This window comes from Passer domesticus, unplaced genomic scaffold, assembly GCF_036417665.1.
Source record: "Passer domesticus isolate bPasDom1 unplaced genomic scaffold, bPasDom1.hap1 HAP1_SCAFFOLD_220, whole genome shotgun sequence".
Lineage (NCBI taxonomy): Eukaryota > Metazoa > Chordata > Aves > Passeriformes > Passeridae > Passer > Passer domesticus.
The window spans coordinates 30,647-57,585 of NW_026989999.1; the positions used below are offsets into that span (position 1 = coordinate 30,647).

At 50.8% G+C, this 26,939-nt stretch overlaps 1 protein-coding gene across 1 annotated transcript; it reads right to left on the bottom strand.

Moving 5' to 3' along the window:
- Nucleotides 1-184: 184 nt before the first annotated feature.
- On the bottom strand, nt 185-25,416 carry LOC135292150 (histone-lysine N-methyltransferase EHMT2-like; the record flags this gene model as incomplete). Its single annotated transcript, XM_064406386.1, is given in 16 exon segments — nt 185-1,467; nt 3,437-3,612; nt 4,889-4,967; nt 6,095-6,181; nt 7,459-7,574; nt 9,373-9,450; nt 11,780-11,924; nt 13,599-13,766; nt 15,354-15,508; nt 16,682-16,786; nt 20,626-20,727; nt 21,623-21,747; nt 22,780-22,887; nt 24,061-24,143; nt 25,230-25,381; nt 25,383-25,416. Coding segments are annotated over 16 exon segments (2,221 nt in total), but the record flags the coding sequence as incomplete, so codon positions are not given.
- Nucleotides 25,417-26,939: the final 1,523 nt, after the last annotated feature.

Below are 26,939 nucleotides of genomic sequence, written 5' to 3' on the forward strand. Positions count from 1 at the left end.
TTTTTTGGGGGGGCGGGGCCACGGCCAATAAAGCACTTCCCCTCCCCCACCCGAAATGAGTCTGGGGGATTTTTGGGGGGGGTCCTGGGGGGGTCCTGGGGGTTAAAAATTCCCCTCCCCCCCTTTCCACCATAGCCCCGCCCACTCCCGGTGAAACCCCGCCCATTTCACGAGACCACGCCCCTTTTTCTTTTCCAGGCTTTTTATTGGTTCAAATCCGGCGTCAATCAAAGGGGAGGGGGAGGGGCTAAAGGGGAAATTTGGGGGGAATTGGGGCGGATTTGGGTGAATTTTGGGAAATTTTGGGTCAATTTGAAGCCGTTTGGGGTAAATTTGGGGCTGTTTTGGGTGAATTTTGTCAATTTTGGGTGAATTTGGAGCCGTTTTCAGTGAATTTTGGCCAATTTGGGTCAATTTTTACCATTTTGGGTGAATTTGGGGCAGTTTGGGTGAATTTTGCAGATTTTGGGTGAATTTGGGGCAAATTTCAGTGAATTTTGACCATTTGGGGTGAATTTTGGGCAGTTTCAGGTACAAAATTGGGGCAATTTTGGGTGAATTTGGGGCACTTTTGAGTCCAAAATTGAGACAATTTTTGGTGATTTTTGGCTACAAAATTGGGGCAATTTTGGGTGAATTTGGCGCCATTTCAGGTACAAAATTGGGGCCCATTTGGGTGAATTTTGGCCAATTTGGGGCAGTTTCAGGTATGAAATTGGGGCAATTCTGGGGTGAATTTGGGGCACTTTTGGCTTCAAAATTGAAACAATTTTGGGGTGAATTTGGGGCTATTTTGGGTGCAAAATTGGGGCAATTTTGGGTGAATTTGGGGCACTTTTGGCTACAAACTCAGGATGAATCCGGGCTGGTTGGGGACATTCCGGGGCGGATTTTGGGGTTTTTTTGCGGGATTTTTTTAGGGATTTTTGGGGGGATTTTTGGGGGATTTTTTTTTATTTTTAGGGGGGGTTTTTGGGTTTTTTGGGGGTATTTTTTGGGGGTATTTTTTGGGGGTATTTTGGGGGAGTTTTTTTGGGGGGTTTTTTGGGATTTTTTAGGATTTTTTGGGGGTTTTTTGAGGTTTTTTTTGAGGTATTTTTGGGGGGTATTTTTTGGGGATTTTTTTGGGGGTTTTTTTTGGGATTTTTTGGGGGGGTATGTTGGGATTTTTTGGGGGGGGGGGTTGGGGTTTTTTTGTGGGTTTTTTTTGAGGTTTTTTTGGGTATTTTTTGGGGAGTTTTTTTTGGGGGTATTTTTTTGGGATTTTTTGGGGTATTTTTTTGGGGGTTTTTTTGGGGTTTTGGGGGTTCCTCAGGGCGGGGGCAGGGCCAGCAGCGGGGGCAGCAGCTCGGGGGGGGTCCCCGCGCCCCCCCGCCCGCCTCGGCCGAGTGCTTGCACTTCTCGGAGCCGCACTGGCACGGGAAGTATTTGCTCTTGATGTCCCAGAAGCGATCCCCGTAGTCGAACCTGCGGCGGGGACGGGGTTGGGGGTCACCCCGAGTGTCCCGAGCCCGGCCCCGGAGCCGGGGGAGCCCAGAAAAGGGGGGGGGTCAGGGGGTTTGGGGTCACCCCAAATGTCTGAGCCTGGCCCCGGAGCCGGGGGAGCCCAGAAAAGGGGGGGGTCAGGGGGTTTGGGGTCACCCCGAGTGTCCGAGCCCGGCCCCGGAGCCGGGGCAGCCCAGAAGGGGTTTGGGGTCAGGGGGTTTGGGGTTACCCCAGTAAAATACTATCAATCCCAATAAAAACCTAAAAATCCCCAATAAATCCCCATTAAAACCCTGTAAATCCTAATGAAACCCTACAAAAACCCATAAAACACAATCAAACACCAATAAACCCCAATAAATACCTATCAAACCCCAATAAATCCCTATCAAGCACCAATAAAACCCTATGAAACCCCAATAAAACCCAACAAAACCTTAAATCCCAACAAAACCCAATAAATTCCCAATAAAACCCGATCAGTCCCCAATAAAACCCTATCAATCCAAATAAAACCCTATAAATCCCCAATAAAACCCTATAAAAACCCTATAAAACCCAATCAAACCCAATCAAGCACAAATAAATCCCTATCAAACCCCAATAAATCCCTAATGAAGCCAAATAACCCTATCAAACCCCAATAAATCCCTATCAAACCCCCATCAAACCCTATCAAACCCCAATAAATCCCAATAAAACCCAATAAAACCCCATAAACCCCTATCAAACCCCAATAAATCCCTATCAAACCCCAATAAATCCCTATCAAACCCTATCAAACCCTAATAAAACTCTATAAATCCCCAATAAAACCCAATATAACCCAATGAAACTCCAATAAAACCCCAATAAATCCCAATAAAACCCTATCAAACCCCAATAAAACCCAATGAAACCCAATCAAACCCCAATCAAACCCAATAAACCAAATCAAACCCCAATTAAACCCCTATCAAACACCAATAAAACCCCAATAAATCCCAATAAATCCCTATCAAACTCTATCAAACCCCTATCAAACCCTATCAAACCCCAATAAATCCCTATCAAACCCCAATAAAACTCTACAAATGCCCACCCCAGCTCCTCGCCGGGGCGGATGTGGCGGCTGCTGAAGAAGGCGATGCGGGGGAAGCGCAGGTCCTGGTGTGACAGGGACACCTGGCACCCCAAACCCCCAATGAACCCCAATAAATCCCTATCAAACCCCAATAAATCCCTATCAAACCCCAATAAATCCCTATCAAACCCCAATAAATCCCTATCAAACCCCAATAAAACCCCAATAAATCCCTATCAAACCCTATCAAACCCCAATAAATCCCTATCAAACCCCAATAAATCCCTATCAAACCCCAATAAAACCCCAATAAATCCCTATCAAACCCTATCAAACCCCAATAAATCCCTATCAGTCCCACCCCAGCTCCTCGCCGGGGCGGATGTGGCGGCTGCTGAAGAAGGCGATGCGGGGGAAGCGCAGGTCCTGGTGTGACAGGGACACCTGGCACCCCAAACCCCAATGAACCCCAATAAATCCCTATCAAACCCCAATAAATCCCTATCAAACCCCAATAAATCCCTATCAAACCCCAATAAAACCCCAATAAATCCCTATCAAACCCTATCAAACCCCAATAAATCCCTATCAAACCCCAATAAATCCCTATCAAACCCCAATAAAACCCCAATAAATCCCTATCAAACCCTATCAAACCCCAATAAATCCCTATCAGTCCCACCCCAGCTCCTCGCCGGGGCGGATGTGGCGGCTGCTGAAGAAGGCGATGCGGGGGAAGCGCAGGTCCTGGTGCAGCATGAACACCTGGCACCCCAAACCCCAATAAATCCCTATCAAACCCCAATAAATCCCTATCAAACCCCAATAAATCCCTATCAAACCCTATCAAACCCCAATTAAACCCTATAAATATTTATCAATGCCCACCCCAGCTCCTCGCCAGGGCGGATGTGGCGGCTGCTGAAGAAGGCGATGCGGGGGAAGCGCAGGTCCTGGTGCAGCATGAACACCCGCACGGGGATGATGTTGGGGTCGCACAGGTGGTTGATGAAGCGGCTGACGTTGCCATAGTAACGGGCGTCGATGCAGTAAACCTCGCCGTCCTGTCGCAAAAAGGGGGCGGGGCCACCGTCAGGGGGCGGGGCCCTCGCCCAATGCAGGGGAGGGGGTGAATTTTGGGGGTTTTTCGGGAGATTTGGGGTTTGTTCTTTGCTTACCTGGGGTCTCCCTGCAAACTTGGGGACCCTCAGCACCTTTAGGGACCCCCCTAAATCCCTGGGACCCCCCAAAAATCTCTGGAATGCCCCAAAAATTCCTGGGACCCCTCCACTGGGTCAATGGGGTGGAGCTGGGGTCCCAAACTTTGGGGTCACCCCAAAAGTTTTGGGGTCCCTTCTCTGCACACCTGGGGACCCTCAGCACCTTTAGGGACCCCCCAAAAATTCTGGGACCCCCCCCAAAAAATTCTGGACTCCCCAAAAACTCCTGCGACCCCTAAATGGGATTAATCCCCATTAGGGTAGAACTGGTGTCCCAAATTTTGGGGTCACCCCAAAAGTTTTGGGGTCCCTCTTCTGCACACCTGGGGACCCTCAGCACCTTTAGGGACCCCCCAAAAATTCTGAGACCCCCCCAAAAAAATTCTGGACCCCCCAAACACTCCTGGTACCCCTTCAATGGGATTAATCCCCCGTTGGGTCAGTGGGGTGGAGCTGGGGTCCCAAACTTTGGAGCCACCCCAAAAGTTTTGGGGTCCCTTTTCTGCACACCTGGGGACCCTAAGCACCTTTAGGGACCCCCCCAAAAATTCTGCAGCCCCCAAAAATCCCTGAGACCCCCTAAAATTCCTGGGACCCCCTAAATGGGATTAATCCCCATGGGGGGGAGCTGGGGTCCCAAATTTTGGGGTCACCCTAAAATTTTTGGGGTCTCTCCCCTGCACACCTGGGGACCCTCAGCACCTTTAGGGACCCCCCAAAATTCCTGGGACCCCCTAAAATCTGTGGGACCCCCCCCAAAAAATTCTGGACCCCCCAAAAATCCCTGGGACCCCTAAATGGGATTAATCCCCAGGGGTGGAGCTGGGGTCCCAAATTTTGGGTGACCCCAAAAGTTTTGGGGGTCCCTTCTCTGCACACCTGGGGACCCTCAGCACCTTTAGGGACCCCCCAAAAATTCTGCAGCCCCCAAAAATCCCTGGGACCCCCAAAATCCCTGAGACCCCCTAAAATTCCTGGGACTCCCTAAATGGGATTAATCCCCATGGGGGGGAGCTGGGGTCCCAAATTTTGGGGTCACCCCAAAAGTTTTGGGGTCCCCTGACCCTGAGCCCCCCCAAAAGCCCCCCTGGACCCCCCTGGACCCCCCCGAAGCCCCCACCTTGTTGTCCAGGTCGAACAGGTAGGAGTCGTCCTCCCTGACGTCGGCCTCGGCGTCCGAGATCAGCTCCCCCACGTACCTGGGGCACAAAATCCCCTTTGGGCACCCCGAAAAGGGCTGAAATCCCCCCAAAAATATTAAAGTTCTCCCCCAAAAAACTGAAATTCCTCAAAATCCCCACAAAACCCCCTTAAAATCCTGGAAAAAAAAAACTAAAATTCTCCAAAATCGCCTAAAATTCTCAAAAAAATCTCGAAAATCCACCCCGAAAATCCTCAAAAACCCCTTGAAATTCCCCAAAATCCCCCCAAAAAACCCCAAAATTCTCCCAAAAAACTAAAATTCCCCAAAATCCCCCCAAAAAACCCCTAAAATTCTCCCAAAAAACTAAAATTCCCCAAAATCCCCCCCAAAAAAACCCCTAAAATTCTCCTAAAAAACGAAAATTCCTCAAAATCCCCACAAATTTTTTTCCTCCCATTTTTGGGGTTTTTGTCTCTATTTTTTGTTTCCCCCCCCCCATTTTTGGGGTTTTTCTCCCGTTTTTGGGGTGTTTTCCCCCATTTTTGTGATTTTTTCTCTATTTTTCTTTTCCCTTCCCCGTTTTTTGGGGTGTTTTCCCATTTTCTGGGTGTTTTCCCCGTTTTTGGGGTGTTTGTTTTCCCATTTTTGTGATTTTTTTCTCCCATTTTTGTTTTTTTTTCTCCCATTTTTGGGGGTTTTTTTCTCTATTTTTTGTGATTTTTTCTCTATTTTTTGTGATTTTTTTTCTCCATTTTTTGTTTCCCTTCCCCGTTTTTGGGCTGTTTTCCCCATTTTTGGGGTGTTTGTTTTCCCATTTTTGGGTTTTTTCCCTCCAATTTTTGGGGTTTTTTCTCCCATTTTTCTCAAATTTTTGGGTTTTCTTCTCCATTTTTTGTGATTTTTTCTCCATTTTTTCTTTTTCCCTCCCCGTTTTTGGGGTGTTTTCCCCGTTTTTGGGGTGGTTTTTTTCCCATTTTTGGGTTGTTTTTCTCCCATTTTGTGATTTTTTTTCTCCCATTTTTGCTTTTTTTCTCCCGTTTTTGGGGGGTTTTTTCTCTATTTTGTGATTTTTTTTCTCCCATTTTTGTGATTTTTTTTTCTCCATTTTTTCTTTTCCCCTCCCCGTTTTTGGGCCGTTTCCCCCATTTTTGGGTTATTTTCCCCGATTTTGGGGTCGCTCACTCGCAGATGAAGGTGCCGGGGGGGATGGCCTGCAGCGCCCGCACCCCCCAGCCCATCTTGGCCGTGCGGTACAGCTGCAGCCGGACCCTGGAACGGGGCAAAAAACCGCGATTTTGGGAAAAGTGGGGCAGAAAAAGGGGATTGGGGGGAGAAATGGGGGATTTTGGGGGGGAAATGGGGATTTTGGGGAAAATGAAGGATTTTGGGAGAAAAATGGGGGAAAAAGGGGATTTGGGGGAAAAAATGAGGGAATTTGAGGAAAAATGGGAAATTTGGAGAAAAAAGGGGATTTTGGGGGAGAAAATGAGGGATTTTGGGGATTTGGGGGGAAAAATGGGGATTTGGGGGAAAGAATGGGGGATTTTGGGGGAAAATGGGAATTTGGGAGGGAAAAATGGGAATTTTGGGGAGAAAAAGGGGATTTTGGGGGAGAAAATTAAGGAGAGAATGGGGATTTGGGGGAGAAAATGGGGATTTGGGGGGAAAAATGGGAGATTTTTGGGATTTAGGGGGGAAAACGGGGAATTTGGGGGAAAAAATGGGGGATTTTGGGGAAAATGGGAATGTGGGGGAGAAAAAAGGGGTTTTGGGGGAGAAAATGGGGGGAAAATGGGGATTTGGGGGAAAAATGGGGGATTTTGGGGAAAAATGGGGATTTGGGAGGGAAAAACGTGAATTTTGGGGAGAAAATGGGGGATTTTGGGGGAGAAAATTAAGGGGAAATGGGGATTTGGGGAAAAATGGGAATTTGGGAGGGAAAAATGGGGGATTTTGGGGGAGAAAATGGCAATTTGGGGATTTTGGGTCTGGTATTTGAGGTTTTTTGGGATTTTGGGGTTTTTGGGGTGCAGAATTTTGGGATTTTGGGGATTTTGGGGGTTTTTAGGGTACTGAATTCAGGTTTTGGGGTTTTTAGGGTGCAGAATTTTGGGATTTTGGGGATTTTGGGGTCCCTCTTGATGCAGCTCTGCACCACGCGGTTCTTTGGGGTTTTTGGGGTGCAGAATTCAGGTTTTTGGGGTTTTTGGGGTGCAGAATTTTGGGATTTGGGGTTTTTTGGGGGTCCCACTTGATGCCGCTCTGCGGTTCTTTGGGGTTTTTGAGGTGTAGAATTCAGGATTTTGGGGTTTTTGGAGTTTTTAGGGTACTGAATTCAGGTTTTGGGGTTATTAGGGTGCAGAATTTTGGGGTTTTGGGGATTTTGGGGTTTTGGGGTCCCACTTGATGCAGCTCTGCACCACGCGGTTTTTTGGGGTGCGGAATTTGGGATTTTGGGGTTTTGGGGGGTTTTTTGGGTGCAGAATTCAGGATTTTGGGGTTTTTAGGGTGCAGAATTTTGGGATTTTGGGGTTTTGGGGTCCCACTTGATGCCGCTCTGCACCACGCGGTTCTTGCAGCTCCTCCAGCAGGTGCAGGCCTGGTTGCACTCGAAGATCAGGGGGGGCTCGATTTTATTGAACTCCTGCAGCAGCCGCCCGTCCTTGGGGGGAAAGGGGACACTGAAACAGCCCCAAATCACCCCAAAATGGCCCCAAAACACCCCAAAACGGCCCCAAAATACCCGCAGAACCACCCCAAAAATACACTTAAAAATACCCTTAAAATTACCCCAAAATGGCCCCAAATCACGCTCAGAACCACCCCAAAAATACCCTTAAAATTACCCCAAAACAGCTCAAAAATACCCTTAAAAATACCCCAGAACTGCCCAAAATCGCCCTCAGAACTACCCCAAAAATACCCATAAAAATATCCCAAAACAGCCCAAAAATACTCCTAAAACCACCCCAAAAATACCCTTAAAAATATCCCAAACAGACACAAAACCACCCCAAAAATAACCTTGAAAATACCCCAAAAATCCCCCAAAACGGCCCCAAATCACCCTCAGAACCACCCCAAAAATACCCTTTAAAATATCCCAAAACAGCCCAAAAATATCCTTAAAACCACCCCAAAAATACCCTTTAAAATCCCCCAAAACAGCCCCAAAACACCCTCAGAACCATCCCAAAAATACCCTTTAAAATACCCCTAAATGGCCCAAAAATACCCCTAAAAAAACCTCAAAAATACCCTTGAAAATACCCCAAAAATCCCCCAAAACGGCCCCAAATCACCCTCAGAACCACCCCAAAAATAGCCTTAAAAACACCCCAAAATGGCCCAAAAATATCCTTAAAAATACCCCAAAATTACCCCAAAATGGCTACAAAAACACCCCAAAATTCCGATTTTTTGACGATATTTTGGAGTATTTTTAGGGTATTTTGGGGGAATTTTGGAGATAGTTTGAAGGATATTTTTAGGGCGTTTTAGGATAATTTTTTGCAATTTTTTTTTAAATTTTGGGGATTTTTGGGGTATTTTTGAGGCTATTTTTTTGGTCTTGGGGGTATTTTTGGGGAGATTTTTAGGGTATTTTTGGGGTATTTATTTGGAATTTTTGGGATTTTTTGGGGTATTTTTGAGAAATTTTTTTTGGTATTTTGGAGGATATTTTTGGGGAATTTTGAGGATATTTTTAGGGTATTTTTGGGGTTTTTTGGCTTTTTTTTTTAATTTTTGGGATTTTTTGGGGTATTTTTAGGGGGTTTTGGGAGGTATTTTTAGGGATATTTATGGGGAATTTTGAGGATATTTTTAGGGTATTTTTGGGGTTTTTTTGGCGTATTTTTTTGGAATTTTGGGGATTTTTTGGGGATATTTTTGAGGCTATTTTTTGGTTTTTTGGGGTATTTTTTGAGTATTTTGGGGGGTTTTGGGAGGTATTTTTAGGGATATTTATGGGGAATTTTGAGGATATTTTTAGGGTATTTTTGGGGGTTTTTTTTGGCATATTTTTTTGGAATTTTTGGGATTTTTTGGGGTATTTTTGAGAATTTTTTTGGTATTTTGGGGGATATTTTTGGGGAATTTTGAGGATGTTTTTGGGGTATTTTTGGGGTGGTTTTTGGGGTTTTTTCCCCTCTCACCTTGTCATACCAGCAGCGGATGCTGAGCTGCCTGGGGGGGGATTTTTGAGGATATTTTTTTGGAATTTTGGGGTATTTTTGGGGATATTTTGGGGTATTTTGGGGGATATTTTTGGGGTATTTTGGGGGATATTTTTAGGATATTTTTGGGGTATTTTGGGGGATATTTTTAGGGTATTTTTGGGGTATTTATTTGGAATTTTTGGGATTTTTTGGGGGTATTTCTGAGGATATTTTTTTGGTATTTTGGGGGACATTTTTGGGGTATTTTTGGGGTGTTTTTGGGGTTTTTTCCCCTCTCACCTTGTCATACCAGCAGCGGATGCTGAGCTGCCCACAGAGGCAGTTGGAGGAGGAGCAATCGTCCTGGCAGGTGCAGTGCTGAACAAACACCCCAAATTCGTGCAAAATTAACCCAAATTGGTGCAAAATTAACCCAAAGTTACGCAAAATTAACCCCAAATTATCCAAAATACGCAAAAGTAACCCAAAATTTACACCAAATACCCAAAATTTGCAACAAAATATACAAAATTACACCGATGTTATGCCAAAATTACCCAAAATTAACCCAAAAGACACAAAATTTACCCAACATTTTTACCCGAAATTCTTAAAGTCGGACCAAAATATCCAAACCCACCAAGATTTACCCAAAATTTACCCAAAATACACAAAATTCCCCCAAAATGCCTCCAAATCCCCTCCGTCCATCCCAGTCCCCCCAAAAATCCCATTTTTATCCAATTTTACCCCCAAAATCCCCATTTTATTAAATTTAACCCCCAAAATTCCCAGTTTAAATCCAATTTAACCCCCAAAATTCCCATTTTTATCCAATTTTACCCCCAAAATCCCATTTTTTTCATCAATTTTTCCCATTTCTTCACCATTTTTTCACCCCAAACCCCTCCCAGTTCATCCCAGTGTCCCCAAATCCCCATTTGCCCATCAATTTTACCCCCAAAAATTCAATTTTCATCCAATTTAACCACCAAAAATCCCATTCATATCCAAATTACCCCCCAAAATTCCCATTTTAATCCAATTTAATCCCCAAAAATCCAATTTTTATCCAATTTTACCCCCCAAAATCCCATTTTTTTGCCATTTTTTCCCCGATTTTTGCTGTTTTTTCACCGTTTTTCCCCATTTTTTCACCGTTTTCCCCCATTTTTTCGCCGATTTTCCCCGTTTTTCCCCACCTGCAGGTGGGTGATGCTGTGGTCGATGTTCATCGTGGAGCTCTCGCAGTTCTCAGCCCCCAAATCCCCTCCCAGTTCATCCCAGTGCCCCCAAATCCCCATTTGCCCATCAATTTTACCCCCAAAAATTCAATTTTCATCCAATTTAACCACCAAAAATCCCATTCATATCCAAATTACCCCCCAAAATTCCCATTTTAATCCAATTTAATCCCCAAAAATCCAATTTTTATCCAATTTTACCCCCCAAAATCCATTTTTTTGCCATTTTTTCCCCGATTTTTGCCATTTTTTCACCGATTTTCCCCATTTTTCCCCCGTTTTTCCCCGTTTTCCCCCACCTGCAGGTGGGTGATGCTGTGGTCGATGTTCATGGTGGAGTCTCGCAGTTCTCAGCCCCCAAATCCCCTCCCAGTTCATCCCAGTCCATCCCAGTCCCCCAAATCCCCATTCCCCACCAATTTAACCCCCAAAAATCCCATTTTTATCCAATTTAACCCCAAATATTTTCATTTTTATCCAATTTAACCACCAAAAATCCCATTCATATCCAAATTACCCCCAAAAATTCCCATTTTAATCCAATTTAATCCCCAAAAATCCAATTTTTATTCAATTTTACCCCCCAAAATCCCATTTTTTTGCCATTTTTTCCCCGATTTTTGCCATTTTTTTCACCTATTTTCCCCATTTTTTCACCGTTTTCCCCCATTTTTTCGCCGATTTTCCCCGTTTTTTCCCATTTTTCCCCACCTGCAGGTGGGTGATGTTGTGGTCGATGTTCATGGTGGAGGTCTCGCAGTTCTCAGCCCCAAAATGCCCCAAACCCCTCCCAGTCCCTCCCAGTGTCCCCAAATCCCCATTTGCCCATCAATTTTACCCCCAAAAATTCAATTTTCATCCAATTTAACCACCAAAAATCCCATTCATATCCAAATTAACCCCCAAAATTCCCATTTTAATCCAATTTAATCCCCAAAAATCCAATTTTTATCCAATTTTACCCCCCAAAGTCCCATTTTTTTTGCCATTTTTTCCCCGATTTTTGCTGTTTTTTCACCGTTTTTCCCCATTTTTTCACCGATTTTCCCCATTTTTTCCCCGTTTTTCCCCGTTTTCCCCCACCTGCAGGTGGGTGATGCTGTGGTCGATGTTCATGGTGGAGTCTCGCAGTTCTCAGCCCCCAAATCCCCTCCCAGTTCATCCCAGTCCATCCCAGTCCCCCAAATCCCCATTCCCCACCAATTTAACCCCCAAAAATCCCATTTTTATCCAATTTTACCCCAAATATTTTCATTTTTATCCAATTTAACCACCAAAAATCCCATTCATATCCAAATTACCCCCCCAAAATTCCCATTTTAATCCAATTTAATCCCCAAAAATCCAATTTTTATCCAATTTTACCCCCCAAAATCCCATTTTTTTGCCATTTTTTCCCCGATTTTTGCCATTTTTTCACCGATTTTTGCCGTTTTTCCCCCGTTTTTCCCCGTTTCCCCCACCTGCAGGTGGGTGATGTTGTGGTCGATGTTCATGGTGGAGGTCTCGCAGTTCTCCGCGATGTATTTGTAGTCCTGGGGGCAGGGCTCCTCGTCCACGCCGTTCACGCAGGGGATGGGCACGTTCTCGTGGCCCCGCGCCACGTCCCTGGGGGTGACAGAATTAATAACAATCCAGCCAGGAATGGGAAAAGTGCAAAAAAAACCAGCCAGGAATGGGAAAAGTGCAAAAAAAATCCACCCAGGAATGGGAAAAAATGCAAAAAAAAACCAGCCAGAAAAGGGAAAAATGCAAAAAAAATCCACCCAGAAATGGAAAAAGTGCAAAAAAAATCCGGCCAGGAATGGGAAAAGGGCAAAAAAATCCACCCAGGAATGGGAAAAGGGCAAAAAAATCTGGCCAGGAATGGGAAAAATGCAAAAAAATCCAACCAGGAATGGGAAAAATGAAAAAAAAAATCCACCCAGGAATGGGAAAAGTGCACAAAAATCCACCCAGGAATGGGAAAAATGCAAAAAAAACCAGCCAGGAATGGGAAAAATGCAAAAAAATCTGGCCAGGAATGGGAAAAATGCAAAAAAAAATCCACCCAGGAATGGGAAAAGTGCACAAAAATCCACCCAGGAATGGGAAAAGTGCAAAAAAAAAAAAAAAAAAGAAAAAAAAATCCCAAAAAAGGGAAAAAAAAAAGAAAAAAAATCCAAAAAAATACAAAGAAATTTGAGGAAAAAAACCAGGAAAAAGTTGAAAAAAATCGGGGAAAAATGTGAAAAAATTGTGAAAAATCGGAAAAAAATAGGGAAAAAAGGAAAGAATTGTGAAAAAGATGGAAAAGAATCAGGAAAAAATCATGAAAAAATGGAAAAAATCAGGGAAAAATGGGGAAAAAATCAGAAAAAAATTGTGGAAAAAATTGGGAAAAAAAGGGAAAAAATTGGGAAAAAATTGAAAAAAAAACCCGAAAAAAATCAGGAAAAATTGAAAAAAATTTGGAAAAAAAATCAGGGAAAAAACAGGAAAAAAATCTTAAAAACCCAGAAAAAAATGGAAAAAATTTGGAAAAAATCAGAGAAAAATCAGAAAAAAAATCGAAAAATAATCAGAAAACATTGGAGGAAAAAATCAGAAAAAAATCGAAAAAAATTTGAAAAAATTAGGGAAAAATTGTTAAAAAATAGAAAAAAAAATCAGAAAAAAAATCATAAAAAAAAACCGGAAAAAAATAGAAAAAAAATCGGAAAAGAATTGGGAAAAAATCTGAAAAATTTCCAAAAAATCCTAAAAGCCCTAAAACCCGAAATAAACCCAAATTATTCCCAAAAAACCCCAAAATTCATCGTTCCACCTGCTGCTGATGCGCTCGGTGTGCAGCGCCCGGCCCGCCGCCCCCAGGCGCAGTTTGGGACCCAAAACTCCCCCAAAAAATCCCCAGAAAAATCCCCAAAAATTCTATAAAAATCAAAATCCTCAAATTAACCCCAATTAACCCCAAAACTGCCGGTCCCACCTGCTGCCGATGCGCTCGGTGTGCAGCGCCCGGCCCGCCGCCCCCAGGCGCAGTTTGGGACACAAAACACCCCCAAAAAATCCCCAAAAAATCCCCAAAAAATCAAAATGCCCAAATTAACCCCAATTAACCCTTAAATGCCCACTCGCACCTGCTGCCGATGCGCTCGGTGTGCAGCGCCCGGCCCGCCGCCCCCAGGCGCAGTTTGGGACCCAAAACACCCCCAAAAAATCCCCAGAAAAATCCCAAAAAATCCCATAAAAATCAAAATCCTCAAATTAACCCCAATTAACCCCAAAACCCGGCGTTCCCACCTGCTGACGATGCGCTCGGTGTGCAGGGCCCGGCCCGCCGCCCCCAGGCGCAGTTTGCGGTTCAGCTGCAGCGCCACCCACACCTCGGAGCGCTCCGGGGTCAGGTCCAGGGGGGAGTCGCCCTCCTTGTTCCGCACCTCGGGGTCGGCCCCGCGCGACAGGAACAGGCTGCGGGGGCAGCGGGGCGTCAGGGACCCCTCCCCGAATTCCCGACCCCTCCCCGAATTGCTGCGACCCAGCTGGGACCCCCCAAATTCACCCCAAGTTTCAGGATCCCCCCACTCCCGTTAATGGATTCTCCCCAGGGCATCCTCTGTGGGCCCTAAATTGTGGAGGGGGGTCAGGGACCGCCTGAGACCCCTCCCCAAATTGCAGGGAACTCCCATAATTCAGGGGACCCCTCCCCAATTCCTGAGGCCCCTCCAGTTCCTGAGACCCCTCCCCAGTTCATGGGAGCGCCCTGGGACCCCCCAGTTCCACCCCAAATTTCGGGGACCCCCCCCCCTCATTAATGGATTCTCCCCAGGGGATCCTCTGTGGAGCATTCCAGGGACCCCAAATTGGGGAGGGGGGGTCGGGGACCACCTGGGACCCCTCCCCAAATTCCAGGGAACTCCCCTAATTCATGGGACCCCTCCCCAATTCCTGAGAGCCCTCCCCGAATTCCGGACCCCTCCCCAAATTCCAAGACCCCCACAAATCCACCCCAAATTCACCCCAAATTTCGGGGACCCCCCCTCTCCCTTTAATGGATTCTCCCCATGGGATCCTCTGTGGAGCATTCCAGGGACTCCCCCGAAGCCCCCAGACCCCTGTGACCCCTGTGACCCCCCCCAGACCCCCCCGAAGCCCCCAGCCCCAATTCCCTGACCTCACACAATCATGATAACTCTCCCTGGCCACGGTGTGCAGGGGGGTGTCCCCGTGGAATGGGGGGGTCCCTGACTCCCTCTGACCCCTGTGACCCCCCTGATGCTCTGTGACCCCCTCAGAAGCCCCCAGCCCCAATTCCCTGACCTCACACAATCGTGGTAGCTCTCTCTGGCCGTGATGTGCAGGGGGGTGTCCCCGTGTCCCCCGTGTCCCCTGACTCCCCTGAAGCCCCCAGACCCCTGTGACCCCTGTGACCCCCCCAGAAGCCCCCAGCCCCAATTCCCTGACCTCACACAGTCGTGGTAGCTCTCCCTGGCCGCGATGTGCAGGGGCGTGTCCCCATGGAATGGGGGGATCCCTGTGTCCCCTGACTCCCCTGAAGCCCCCAGACCCCTGTGACCCCCCCAGCCCCCCCCGAAGCCCCCAGCCCCAATTCCCTGACCTCACACAATCATGCTAACTCTCTCTGGCCGTGATGTGCAGGGGGTGTCCCCGTGGAATGGGGGGTCCCTGACTCCCCTGAATCCCCCAAACCCCCCAGACCCCTGTGACCCCCCCCGAAGCCCCCAGCCCCAATACCTGACGCAGTCGTGGTAGCTCTCCCGGGCCGTGATGTGCAGGGGGTGTCCCCGTGGAATGGGGGGATCCCTGTGTCCCCTGACTCCCCCCAGGCTCTGTGACTCCCCCAGCCCCCTGGGAGCCCCCAGCCCCCCCCCGAAGCCCCCAGCCCCAATTCCCTGACCTCACGCAGTCGTGGTAGCTCTCCCGGGCCGTGATGTGCAGGGGGGTGTCCCCGTGGAATGGGGGGATCCCTGTGTCCCCCTGAAGCCCCCAGACCCCTGTGACCCCTGTGACCCCCTCAGAAGCCCCCAGACCCAATACCTGACGCAGTCGTGGTAGCTCTCCCGGGCCGCGATGTGCAGGGGCGTGTCCCCGTGGAAGTTGACGGCGTGCAGGTCGCACTGCGCGTTCAGCAGCACCTCGGCGATCTCGGCGCTGCCCGTGAACGATGCCCAGTGCAGGCAGATGTTCTCCTCCTGCCACGGAGTGACCAACTGACCGTCAGTGACCAGCACTGACCAGCACTGACCACTGCTGACCACCCAAACCCAGCCACTGACCAGCCACAGCCAGCCACTGACCACCCAAACCCAGGCACTGAGCACCCAGTGCAGGCAGATGTTCTCCTCCTGCCAGGGAGTGACCAACTGACCGTCACTGACCAGCACTGACCAGCACTGACCAGCACTGACCAGCACTGACCACTGCTGACCAGCACTGACCAGCACTGACCAGCACTGACCACTGCTGACCAGCACTGACCAGCACTGACCAGCACTGACCAGCACTGACCACTGCTGACCAGCACTGACCAGCACTGACCACTGCTGACCAGCACTGACCAGCACTGACCAGCACTGACCAGCACTGACCGTCACTGACCAGCACTGACCACTGCTGACCAGCACTGACCAGCACTGACCAGCACTGACCAGCACTGACCACTGCTGACTATCACTGACCATCACTGACCATCACTGACCATCACTGACCAGCACTGACCATCACTGACCATCACTGACCAGCACTGACCATCACTGACCATCACTGACCAGCACTGACCAGCACTGACCGTCACTGACCACTGCTGACCATCACTGACCATCACTGACCAGCACTGACCAGCACTGACCGTCACTGACCACTGCTGACCAGCACTGACCATCACTGACCAGCACTGACCAGCACTGACCGTCACTGACCACTGCTGACCAGCGCTGACCAGCACTGACCAGCACTGACCAGCACTGACCGTCACTGACCACTGCTGACCAGCGCTGACCACTGCTGAGCAGCCACAGCCAGCCCCTGACCAGCACTGACCACCCCAGGGCACCCAAACCCAGCCACCGCCTGCCCAGTGCAGGCAGATGTTCTCCTCCTGCCAGGGAGTGACCAACTGACCAGCACTGACCAGCACTGGCCACCCTGGGTCCCCTCAGGTGTCCCCAGGTGTCCCCCAGGTGTGTCCCCAGGTGTATCCCAGGTGTGTCCCCAGTGTCCCCAGGTGTCGTCCCAGCTGTGTCCCCATGTCCCCAGGTGTCCCCAGGTGTCCCAGGTGTGCCCCCCATGTCCCCAGCTGTCCCCAGGTGTCCCCAGGTGTCCCCAGGTGTCCCCAGGTGTCCCCAGGTGCCCCAGGTGTGCCTCACGTTGTCGGTCAGGGTGACGTCGGCCCCGCGGGTCAGCAGCCGCCGGATGACCTCGATGTGTTTGTGCTCGGCCGCCCAGATGATGGGGGTCCAGCCCCCGCTGTCCTGGGGGTCAGCCGGGGGTCAGCCAGGGGTCACTCGGGGTCAGTGACCACCCCTGACCCACTGACCACCGGCTGGTCATCCCCCAGACCACCCCAGACCACCCCAGACCACCCCTGACCCTCACTGACCACCCCAAACCCACCCCAGATGATGGGGGTCCAGCCCCCGCTGTCCTGGGGGTCACTCGGGGGCCACTCAGGGGTCACTCGGGGTCAGTGACCACCCCTGACCCACTGACCATCCCCAGGACACACCGACCACTCTCAGGACACACTGACCACTCTCAGGACACTCAGGACACACTGACCACTCTCAGGACACACTGACCACACTGACCACTCCCAGGACACTCCCAGGACACTCTCAGGACACACTGACCACTCTCAGGACACACTGACCACTCTCAGGACACACTGACCACACTGACCACTCCCAGGACACTCCCAGGACACTCTCAGGACACACTGACCGCTCCCAGGACACTCTCAGGACACTCAGGACACACTGACCGCTCCCAGGACACTCTCAGGACACTCTCAGGACACTCAGGACACACTGACCATCCCCAGGACACACTGACCATTCCCTCACCTGCGCGTTGACGTCCACCTGGCCGGTGCTCAGCAGCAGCTCCACTGACCACTGACCATTCCCAGGACACTCAGGACACACTGACCACTCTCAGGACACTCAGGACACACTGACCACACTGACCACTCCCAGGACACTCTCAGGACACTCAGGACACACTGACCCCAAGGCTCACCTGTGCGTTGACGTCCACCTGGCCGGTGCTCAGCAGCAGCTCCACTGACCACTGACCATCCCCAGGACACACTGACCACACTCAGGACACTCTGACCACATTCAGGACACTCTCAGGACACACTGACCACACTGACCACTCCCAGGACACTCCCAGGACACTCTCAGGACACACTGACCGCTCCCAGGACACTCTCAGGACACTCAGGACACACTGACCGCTCCCAGGACACTCTCAGGACACTCAGGACACACTGACCATTCCCTCACCTGCGCGTTGACGTCCACCTGGCCGGTGCTCAGCAGCAGCTCCACTGACCACTGACCATTCCCGGGACACTCAGGACACACTGACCACACTGACCGCACTCAGGACACACTGACCACTCTCAGGACACACTGACCACACTCAGGACACACTGACCACACTGACCACTCCCAGGACACACTGACCACTCCCAGGACACACTGACCACTCCCAGGACACACTGACCACACTCAGGACACACTGACCACACTGACCACTCCCAGGACACACTGACCACTCCCAGGACACACTGACCACTCTCAGGACACACTGACCACTCTCAGGACACTCAGGACACACTGACCCCAAGGCTCACCTGCGCGTTGACGTCCACCTGGCCGGTGCTCAGCAGCAGCTCCACTGACCACTGACCATTCCCGGGACACTCAGGACACACTGACCACTCTCAGGACACACTGACCACACTCAGGACAGACTGACCACTCTCAGGACAGACTGACCACTCTCAGGACAGACTGACCACTCCCAGGACACACTGACCACTCTCAGGACAGACTGACCACACTCAGGACAGACTGACCACTCCCAGGACACACTGACCACTCTCAGGACACACTGACCACTCTCAGGACACACTGACCACACTCAGGACAGACTGACCACACTCAGGACAGACTGACCACTCCCAGGACGCACTGACCACTCTCAGGACGCACTGACCACACTCAGGACAGACTGACCACTCCCAGGACGCACTGACCACTCTCAGGACACACTGACCACACTCAGGACACACTGACCACTCTCAGGACACACTGACCACTCTCAGGACACACTGACCACACTCAGGACACACTGACCACTCTCAGGACAGACTGACCGCACTCAGGACAGACTGACCACACTCAGGACAGACTGACCACTCTCAGGACAGACTGACCACTCTCAGGACACACTGACCACACTCAGGACACACTGACCACACTCAGGACACACTGACCACTCTCAGGACACACTGACCACTCTCAGGACAGACTGACCACACTCAGGACACACTGACCACACTCAGGACACACTGACCCCACTCAGGACACACTGACCACACTCAGGACACACTGACCACTCCCAGGACACACTGACCACTCTCAGGACAGACTGACCACACTCAGGACACACTGACCACACTCAGGACACACTGACCACTCCCAGGACACACTGACCACTCTCAGGACAGACTGACCACACTCAGGACACACTGACCACTCCCAGGACACACTGACCACACTCAGGACACACTGACCACTCTCAGGACACACTGACCACTCTCAGGACACACTGACCCACTCTCAGGACAGACTGACCACTCTCAGGACACACTGACCACTCTCAGGACACACTGACCACTCTCAGGACACACTGACCACACTCAGGACACACTGACCACTCTCAGGACACACTGACCATTCTCAGGACACTCAGGACACACTGACCACTCCCAGGACACACTGACCACTCTCAGGACAGACTGACCACACTCAGGACAGACTGACCACTCCCAGGACACACTGACCACACTCAGGACAGACTGACCACACTCAGGACACACTGACCACACTCAGGACACACTGACCACTCTCAGGACAGACTGACCACACTCAGGACACACTGACCACACTCAGGGACACACTGACCACTCCCAGGACACACTGACCACTCTCAGGACAGACTGACCACACTCAGGACACACTGACCACACTCAGGACAGACTGACCACACTCAGGACATACTGACCACTCTCAGGACACACTGACCACTCTCAGGACACACTGACCATTCTCAGGACACTCAGGACACACTGACCACTCCCAGGACACACTGACCACTCTCAGGACAGACTGACCACACTCAGGACAGACTGACCACTCCCAGGACACACTGACCACTCTCAGGACAGACTGACCACTCTCAGGACAGACTGACCACACTCAGGACACACTGACCACACTCAGGACAGACTGACCACACTCAAGACACACTGACCACACTCAGGACACACTGACCACTCTCAGGACACACTGACCATTCTCAGGACACTCAGGACACACTGACCACTCCCAGGACACCACTGACCACTCTCAGGACAGACTGACCACACTCAGGACAGACTGACCACTCCCAGGACACACTGACCACACTCAGGACAGACTGAACCCACTCCCCAGGACACACTGACCACTCTCAGGACACACTGACCACTCCCAGGACACACTGACCACACTCAGGACACACTGACCACTCTCAGGACACAATGACCACACTGACCACTCCCAGGACACACTGACCACACTCAGGACACACTGACCACACTGACCACACTGACCATTCCCAGCTCACCTGCGCGTTGACGTCCACCTGGCCGGTGCTCAGCAGCAGCTCCACTGACCACTGACCACTCCCAGGACACTCAGGACACTCTCAGGACACACTGACCATTCCCAGGACACTCAGGACACACTGACCATTCCCAGCTCACCTGCGCGTTGACGTCCACCTGGCCGGTGCTCAGCAGCAGCTCCACTGACCACTGACCATCCCCAGGACACTCAGGACACACTGACCACACTGACCATTCTCAGGACACTCAGGACACACTGACCACACTGACCATTCTCAGGACACTCAGGACACACTGACCACTCTCAGGACACACTGACCACTCCCAGGACACACTGACCCACTCCCAGGACAGACTGACCACACTCAGGACAGACTGACCACACTCAGGACAGACTGACCACAGGCTCACCTGCGCGTTGACGTCCACCTGGCCGGTGCTCAGCAGCAGCTCCACCATCTCCAGGTTCCCGTTTTTGGCCGCGTGGTGCAGGCAGGTGGAGCCGTCCTCCTCCTGTGGACGTCACACGGGGGGGGTGGTGACGTCACAGGGGAGGCGATGATGTCATACAAGGAAGCAATGATGTCATGCAGTGGGCAGTGATGTCATACAAGTGTGCAATTACGTCATACACAGGTGGTGACATCATACAGGGGAGTGGTGATGTCATATGAGGGTGGCGACATCATATGGAGATGGTGAACGTCACACAGATGAGTGGTGACGTCACATGAGGAGGCAATGACATCATACAGGTGTGTGATGATGTCATACAGAGAGGAAGTGACGTCACAGTGTGTCGGGATGATGTCATGGCTTGCATGGTGACATCACAGGGCGTGTGGTGACACCACACGTGTGATGTCACGTGCACGTGCTGACGTCAAAGGTGTGGCTGTGATGTCACAGTTACGCGATGACGTCACAGGTGTGGAATGACGTCACCCCCAGGCGTGTGTGACGACTGTGTGCCATGACATCACAGGTGTGTCTCAGGTGTGTGATGACGTCACTCAGGTGTGTGATGACGTCACTCACCTGGCTGTAGGCGCAGCCCCCCCACTGCAGCAGGTACCGCGCCGTGTGTGTGTGTGTGATGTCACAGGTGTATGTATGATGTCACAGGTGTGTCTCACACCCAGGTGTATCTATGACGTCACAGCTCACCTGGCTGTAGGCGCAGCTCCCCCTCTGCAGCAGGTACCCGCGCTGTGTGTGTGTGTGATGTCACAGGTGTATCAATGACGTCACTCAGGTGTGTGATGACCTCACTCACCTGGCTGTAGGCGCACCCCCCCCCGCTGCAGCAGGTACCGCGCTGTGTGTGTGTGTGATGTCACAGGTGTATCAATGACGTCACAGGTGTGTCACAGGTGTGTCTATGATGTCACACAGGTGTGTCACTCACCTGGCTGTAGGCGCACCCCCCCCCGCTGCAGCAGGTACCCGCGCTGTCTCCAGCTGGTCGTGCGCCACGGCCTCCATCAGCGGCGTGCGGCGCTGCTTGTCCACGGCGTTGATGTTGGCCCCGGCCTGGAGTGACCAGAGAGTGACCAGAGAGTGACCAGAGAGTGACCACAGTGACCCTGAGTGACCAATGAGTGACCCGGAGTGACCCGGAGTGACCAATGAGTGACCACTGAGTGACCAATGAGTGACCCTGAGTGACCAATGAGTGACCCTGAGTGACCAATGAGTGACCAATGAGTGACCCCTGAGTGACCACTGAGTGACCACTGAGTGACCCTGAGTGACCAGTGACCCTGAGTGACCACTGAGTGACCACTGAGTGACCCCTGAGTGACCCTGAGTGACCACTGAGTAACCAGTGAGTGACCCTGAGTGACCCCTGAGTGACCCTGAGTGACCACTGAGTGACCCCTGAGTGACCCTGAGTGACCACAGTGACCACTGAGTGACCAGTGAGTTACCCTGAGTGACCCCTGAGTGACCCTGAGTGACCAATGAGTGACCCCTGAGTGACCCTGAGTGACCACAGTGACCACTGAGTGACCCCTGAGTGACCCTGAGTGACCACTGACCCCTGAGTGACCACTGAGTGACCACTGACCCTTAGTGATCACTGAGTGACCCTGAGTGACCCCTGAGTGACCAATGAATGACACACTGGGGGCACTGGGATGGCTGAGATCCCACACTGGGAGCACTGGGAGCCCTGCACTGGTGTCACTGGTACCTCAGGTGTGTCCCAGGTGTGTCTGTGCTCACCTGGATGAGCAGGTGGCAGATCTCCAGGTGCCCCTGCTGGGCTGTGCTGGGGGCACTGGGATCGCACAGATTCCATACTGGGAGCACTGGGAGCCCTGCACTGGTGTCACTGGTACCTCAGGTGTGTCCCAGGTGTGTCCCAGGTGTGTCCCGCAGGTGAGCTCACCTGGAGCAGCAGGTGGCAGATCTCCAGGTGCCCCTGCTGGGCTGTGCTGGGGGCACTGGGATCGCACAGATCCCATACTGGGAGCACTGGGGTGTTACTGGGCTGTCCCTCACGTGTCCCAGGTGTGTCCCAGGTGTGTCACACAGGTGTCACACAGGTGTGTCACTCACCTGGAGCAGCAGGTGGCAGATCTCCAGGTGCCCCTTCTGCGCGGGCCGCGTGCAGCGCCGAGCGCTTGCTCTGCGCGTCGCTCTGGAAGTTGGGGTCCAGGTTGTCCACTGGGGGAGGGACGCGAAATGGGGGAAAAAAACGGCAAAAATGGGTAAAAACCAGGAGAAATGGGGGAAAAAACAGCAGAAATGGGTAAAAAACCAGCAGGAATGGGTAACAAAAACAGCAAAAATGGGAAAAGGAACACCAGAAATGGGAAAAGGAACACCAGAAATGGGAAAAGAGAGACAAAAAATGGGGGGAGAAACACCAGAAATAGGTAAAAACCAGCAGAAATGGATAAAAAATAGCAGGAATGGGGTAAAAAACAGCAGAAATGGGTAAAAAAAAAACATCAGAAATGCAAAAAGGGACCCAAAATGGGGTAAAAAACAGCAGAAATGGGTAAAGGGAGACAAAAAATGGGGGGGGGGAAACACCAGAAATGGGTAAAGGGGGACAAAAATGGGAAAAGAAAGACAAAAAATGGGATAAAAAAACCCAAAAATGGGTAAAAACAGCAGAAATGGGAAAAGGGACCAAAAAATGGGAAAAAGGAACCAAAAATGGGTCAGGAATCCCAAAATGTGATTGGGAACCCCCCAAAGACCCCAACACCACCCAAAGACCCCAAAATCCCCCCAGGACCCCCCAGACCACCCCCCAAATTTAGGGATTTTTTTGGGTTCCCCCCCAGATTTTGGGATTTTTGGGGTCCCCACTCACGCAGCATCAGAATGACCCCAAATTTTGGGATTTTCCCCAGGATTTTTGGGATTTTCCCCAGAATTTTTGTGATTTCCCCAGGGATTTTTTGGGGTCCCCCCAAATTTTGGGATTTTTTTTGGGGTCCCCCCCCAGATTTTGGGGGTTTTTTGGGGTCCCCACTCACGCAGCATCAGGATGATCCCAAATCCCCCCAAACTGTGAGATTTTCCCCATGATTTTCTGGGGGATTTTTGGGATTTCCTCCGGGATTTTTGATTTCCCCCCGAATTTTGGGATTTTTTTGGGGTTCCCCCCCAGATTTTGGGATTTTTCGGGGTCCCCACTCACGCAGCATCAGAATGACCCCAAATCCTCCCAAATTTTTGGGATTTTCCCCAGAATTTTTGGGATTTCCCTGGGATTTTTGGGTTCCCCCCGAATTTTGGGATTTTTTTGGGGTCCCCCCCCAAATTTTGGGATTTTTTTTGGGTTCCCCCCCAGATTTTGGGGTTGTTTTTGGGGTCCCCACTCACGCAGCATCAGGATGACCCTGCCCAGCTCCCCCTGCTTGACGCTCAGGTAAAGCTGCCGGGGGTGGAAGCGCAGCTTCTTCCTCCTGGGGGGAACTGGGAGTGACTGGGAGGGAACTGGGAATGAACTGGGAATGAACTGGGATGGACTGGGAGGGACTGGGAGGGAACTGGGAGGGACTGCGAGGGAACTGGGAGGGAACTGGGATGGACTGGGAGGGACTGGGATGGACTGGGAGGGACTGGGAGGGGTTTGGGGGGGACTGGGAGGGACTGGGAGGGACTGGGGGGCACTGGGATGGACTGGGAGGGACTGGGAGGGACTGGGGGGGGACTGGGAGGGACTGGGAGGGAACTGGGAGGGGACTGGGAGGGACTGGGAGGGAACTGGGAGGGACTGGGACGGACTGGGAATGAACTGGGAATGAACTGGGAGGGACTGCGGGGGGACTGGGATGGACTGGGAGGGGTTTGGGGGGGACTGGGACGGACTGGGAATGAACTGGGAATGAACTGGGAGGGACTGCGGGGGACTGGGATGGACTGGGAGGGGTTTGGGGGGGACTGGGAGGGACTGGGAAGAATTTTAGGGAGCCTCAGAGAATTTTAAGGCGTTTTTAACCCCCCCAGGTGTATTTTTTGGGGTCCCAGGTGTGTTTTTGGGGTCCCAGGTGTGTTCCTGACTCACCTCTCGGCCTCCTGGCCCAGCAGAGCCTTCTCCAGGTGTGGTTTTGGGTATATTTTTGGGGTCCCAGGTATATTTTATCCCCCCCAGGTGTGTTTTTGGGGTCCCAGGTGTGTTCCTGACTCACCTCTCGGCCTCCTGGCCCAGCAGAGCCTTCTCCAGGTGTGGTTTTATCCCCCCCAGGTGAGTTTTCAGGCTGTTTTATCCCCCCAGGTGTGGTTTTATCCCTCCCCAGGTACGTTTTATCCCCCCCAGGTGCGTTTTTGGGGTCCCAGGTGTGTTCCTGACTCACCTCTCGGCCTCCTGGCCCAGCAGAGCCTTCTCCAGGTGGGTTTTTACACTGTTTTTCCCCCCCGGGTGTGGTTTTATGCCCCCCAGGTACATTTTATCCCCCCCAGGTGAGTTTTTAGGCTGTTTTATCCCTCCCCAGGTATATTTTATCCCCCCCAGGTGTGTTTTCAGCCCCCCAGGTGTGTTCCTGACTCACCTCTCGGCCTCCTGGCCCAGCAGAGCCTTCTCCAGGTGCTCGCGGGCGGGGCCCGGGGGGAGCCCCCGGGCGCTCAGGGCCCCCCCCGAGGGCAGGGCCAGCGCCGGCCCCCCCGAGCTGTCGATGGGCTCGGCCCGGGGGTCCGGGGGGGGGGGCGCGGCCCTCGCCCTGCCCCCGCATCCGGGCACTGCCAGGGGGAAAGGACCCAAAATCAGCAAAAATCCCCCAAAAAACAGCCAAAATCCCCAAAAAAACCACATAAAATAACCCAAAAATATTAAAAATCCCAGCAAAAATAACCCAAAATTACACAAAATAACAAAAATCTGCCTGGCCCTCGCCCTGCCCCCGCATCCGGGCACTGCCGGGGGGAAAGGGCACAAAATCAGCAAAAATCCCCCAAAACCCAGCCAAAATCCCAAAAATAACCCCATAAAATAACCCAAAAATATTAAAAATCCCAGCAAAAATAACCCAAAAGGACCCAAAACAACCCAAAATCTGCCCGGCCCTCGCCCTGCCCCCGCATCCGGGCACTGCCGGGGGGAAAGGGACCAAAATCAGCAAAAATCCCCCAAAAATCAGCCAAAATCAAAAAAAAACCCACTGAAAATGACCCAAAATGACCCAAAACAACCCAAAATCTGCCCAGCCCTTGCCCTGCCCCCGCATCCGGGCACTGCTGGGGGGCAAAGGGACCAAAATCAGCCAAAAATCCCAAAAAAAACCAGCCAAAATCAGCCAAAAATCCCAAAAAAAACATCCAAAAATAACCCAAAAATCCCTGAAAACCCACCCAAAATGACCCAAAACAACCCAAAATCTGCCCGGCCCTCGCCCTGCCCCCGCATCCGGGCACTGCCGGGGGGAGAGGACAAAAAATCAGCAAAAATCCCCCAAAAACCAGCCAAAATCAGCCAAAAATCTCCAAAATCCCCACCCAAAATAACCCAAAACAACCCAAAATCTGCCCGGCCCTCACCCTGCCCCCGCATCCGGGCACTGCTGGGGGGGGAAGGGACCCAAAATTCAAATTTTTCCCCCCAAAACCCCCATTTTTCCCCAAAAAATTCCATTTTCTCCCCCAAAAACCCCCTTTTCTCCCCAAAAAATTCAAACTTTTTCCCCAAAAAATTCATTTCTTCCCCAAAATTTCCCTTTTTTCCCCCAAAAAATTCCATTTTTTCCCCAAAACCTCCATTTTTCTCCCCAAAACCTCCATTTTTCCCAAAAAAAATCCATTTTTCCCCCCAAAACCCCCATTTTTCCCAAAAAAAAATTCAATTTTTCCCCCAAAACCTCAATTTTTCTCCCCAAAACCTCCATTTTTCCCCAAAAACCTCCATTTTTCTCCCCAAAACCTCCATTTTCCCCAAAAAATTCCATTTTTTTCCCCCAAAAACCCCCATTTCTCCCTAAAAAATTCAATTTTTTCCCCTAAAAACCCCCTTTTCTCCCCAAAAAATTCAAGTTTTTTCCTCCAAAACCTCCATTTCCCCCAAAAATCCTCTGTTTTTCCCCAAAAAATTCAAATTTTTTCCCAAAAAAAATTCATTTCTTCCCCAAAAACATTCATTTTTTTCCCTCAAAACCCCATTTTTTCCCCAAAAAATTCAATTTTCTCCCCCAAAACCCCCCTTTTCTCCCCAAAAACCTCCATTTTCCCCCAAAACCTCCATTTTTCTCCCCAAAACCTCCATTTTTCCTCCC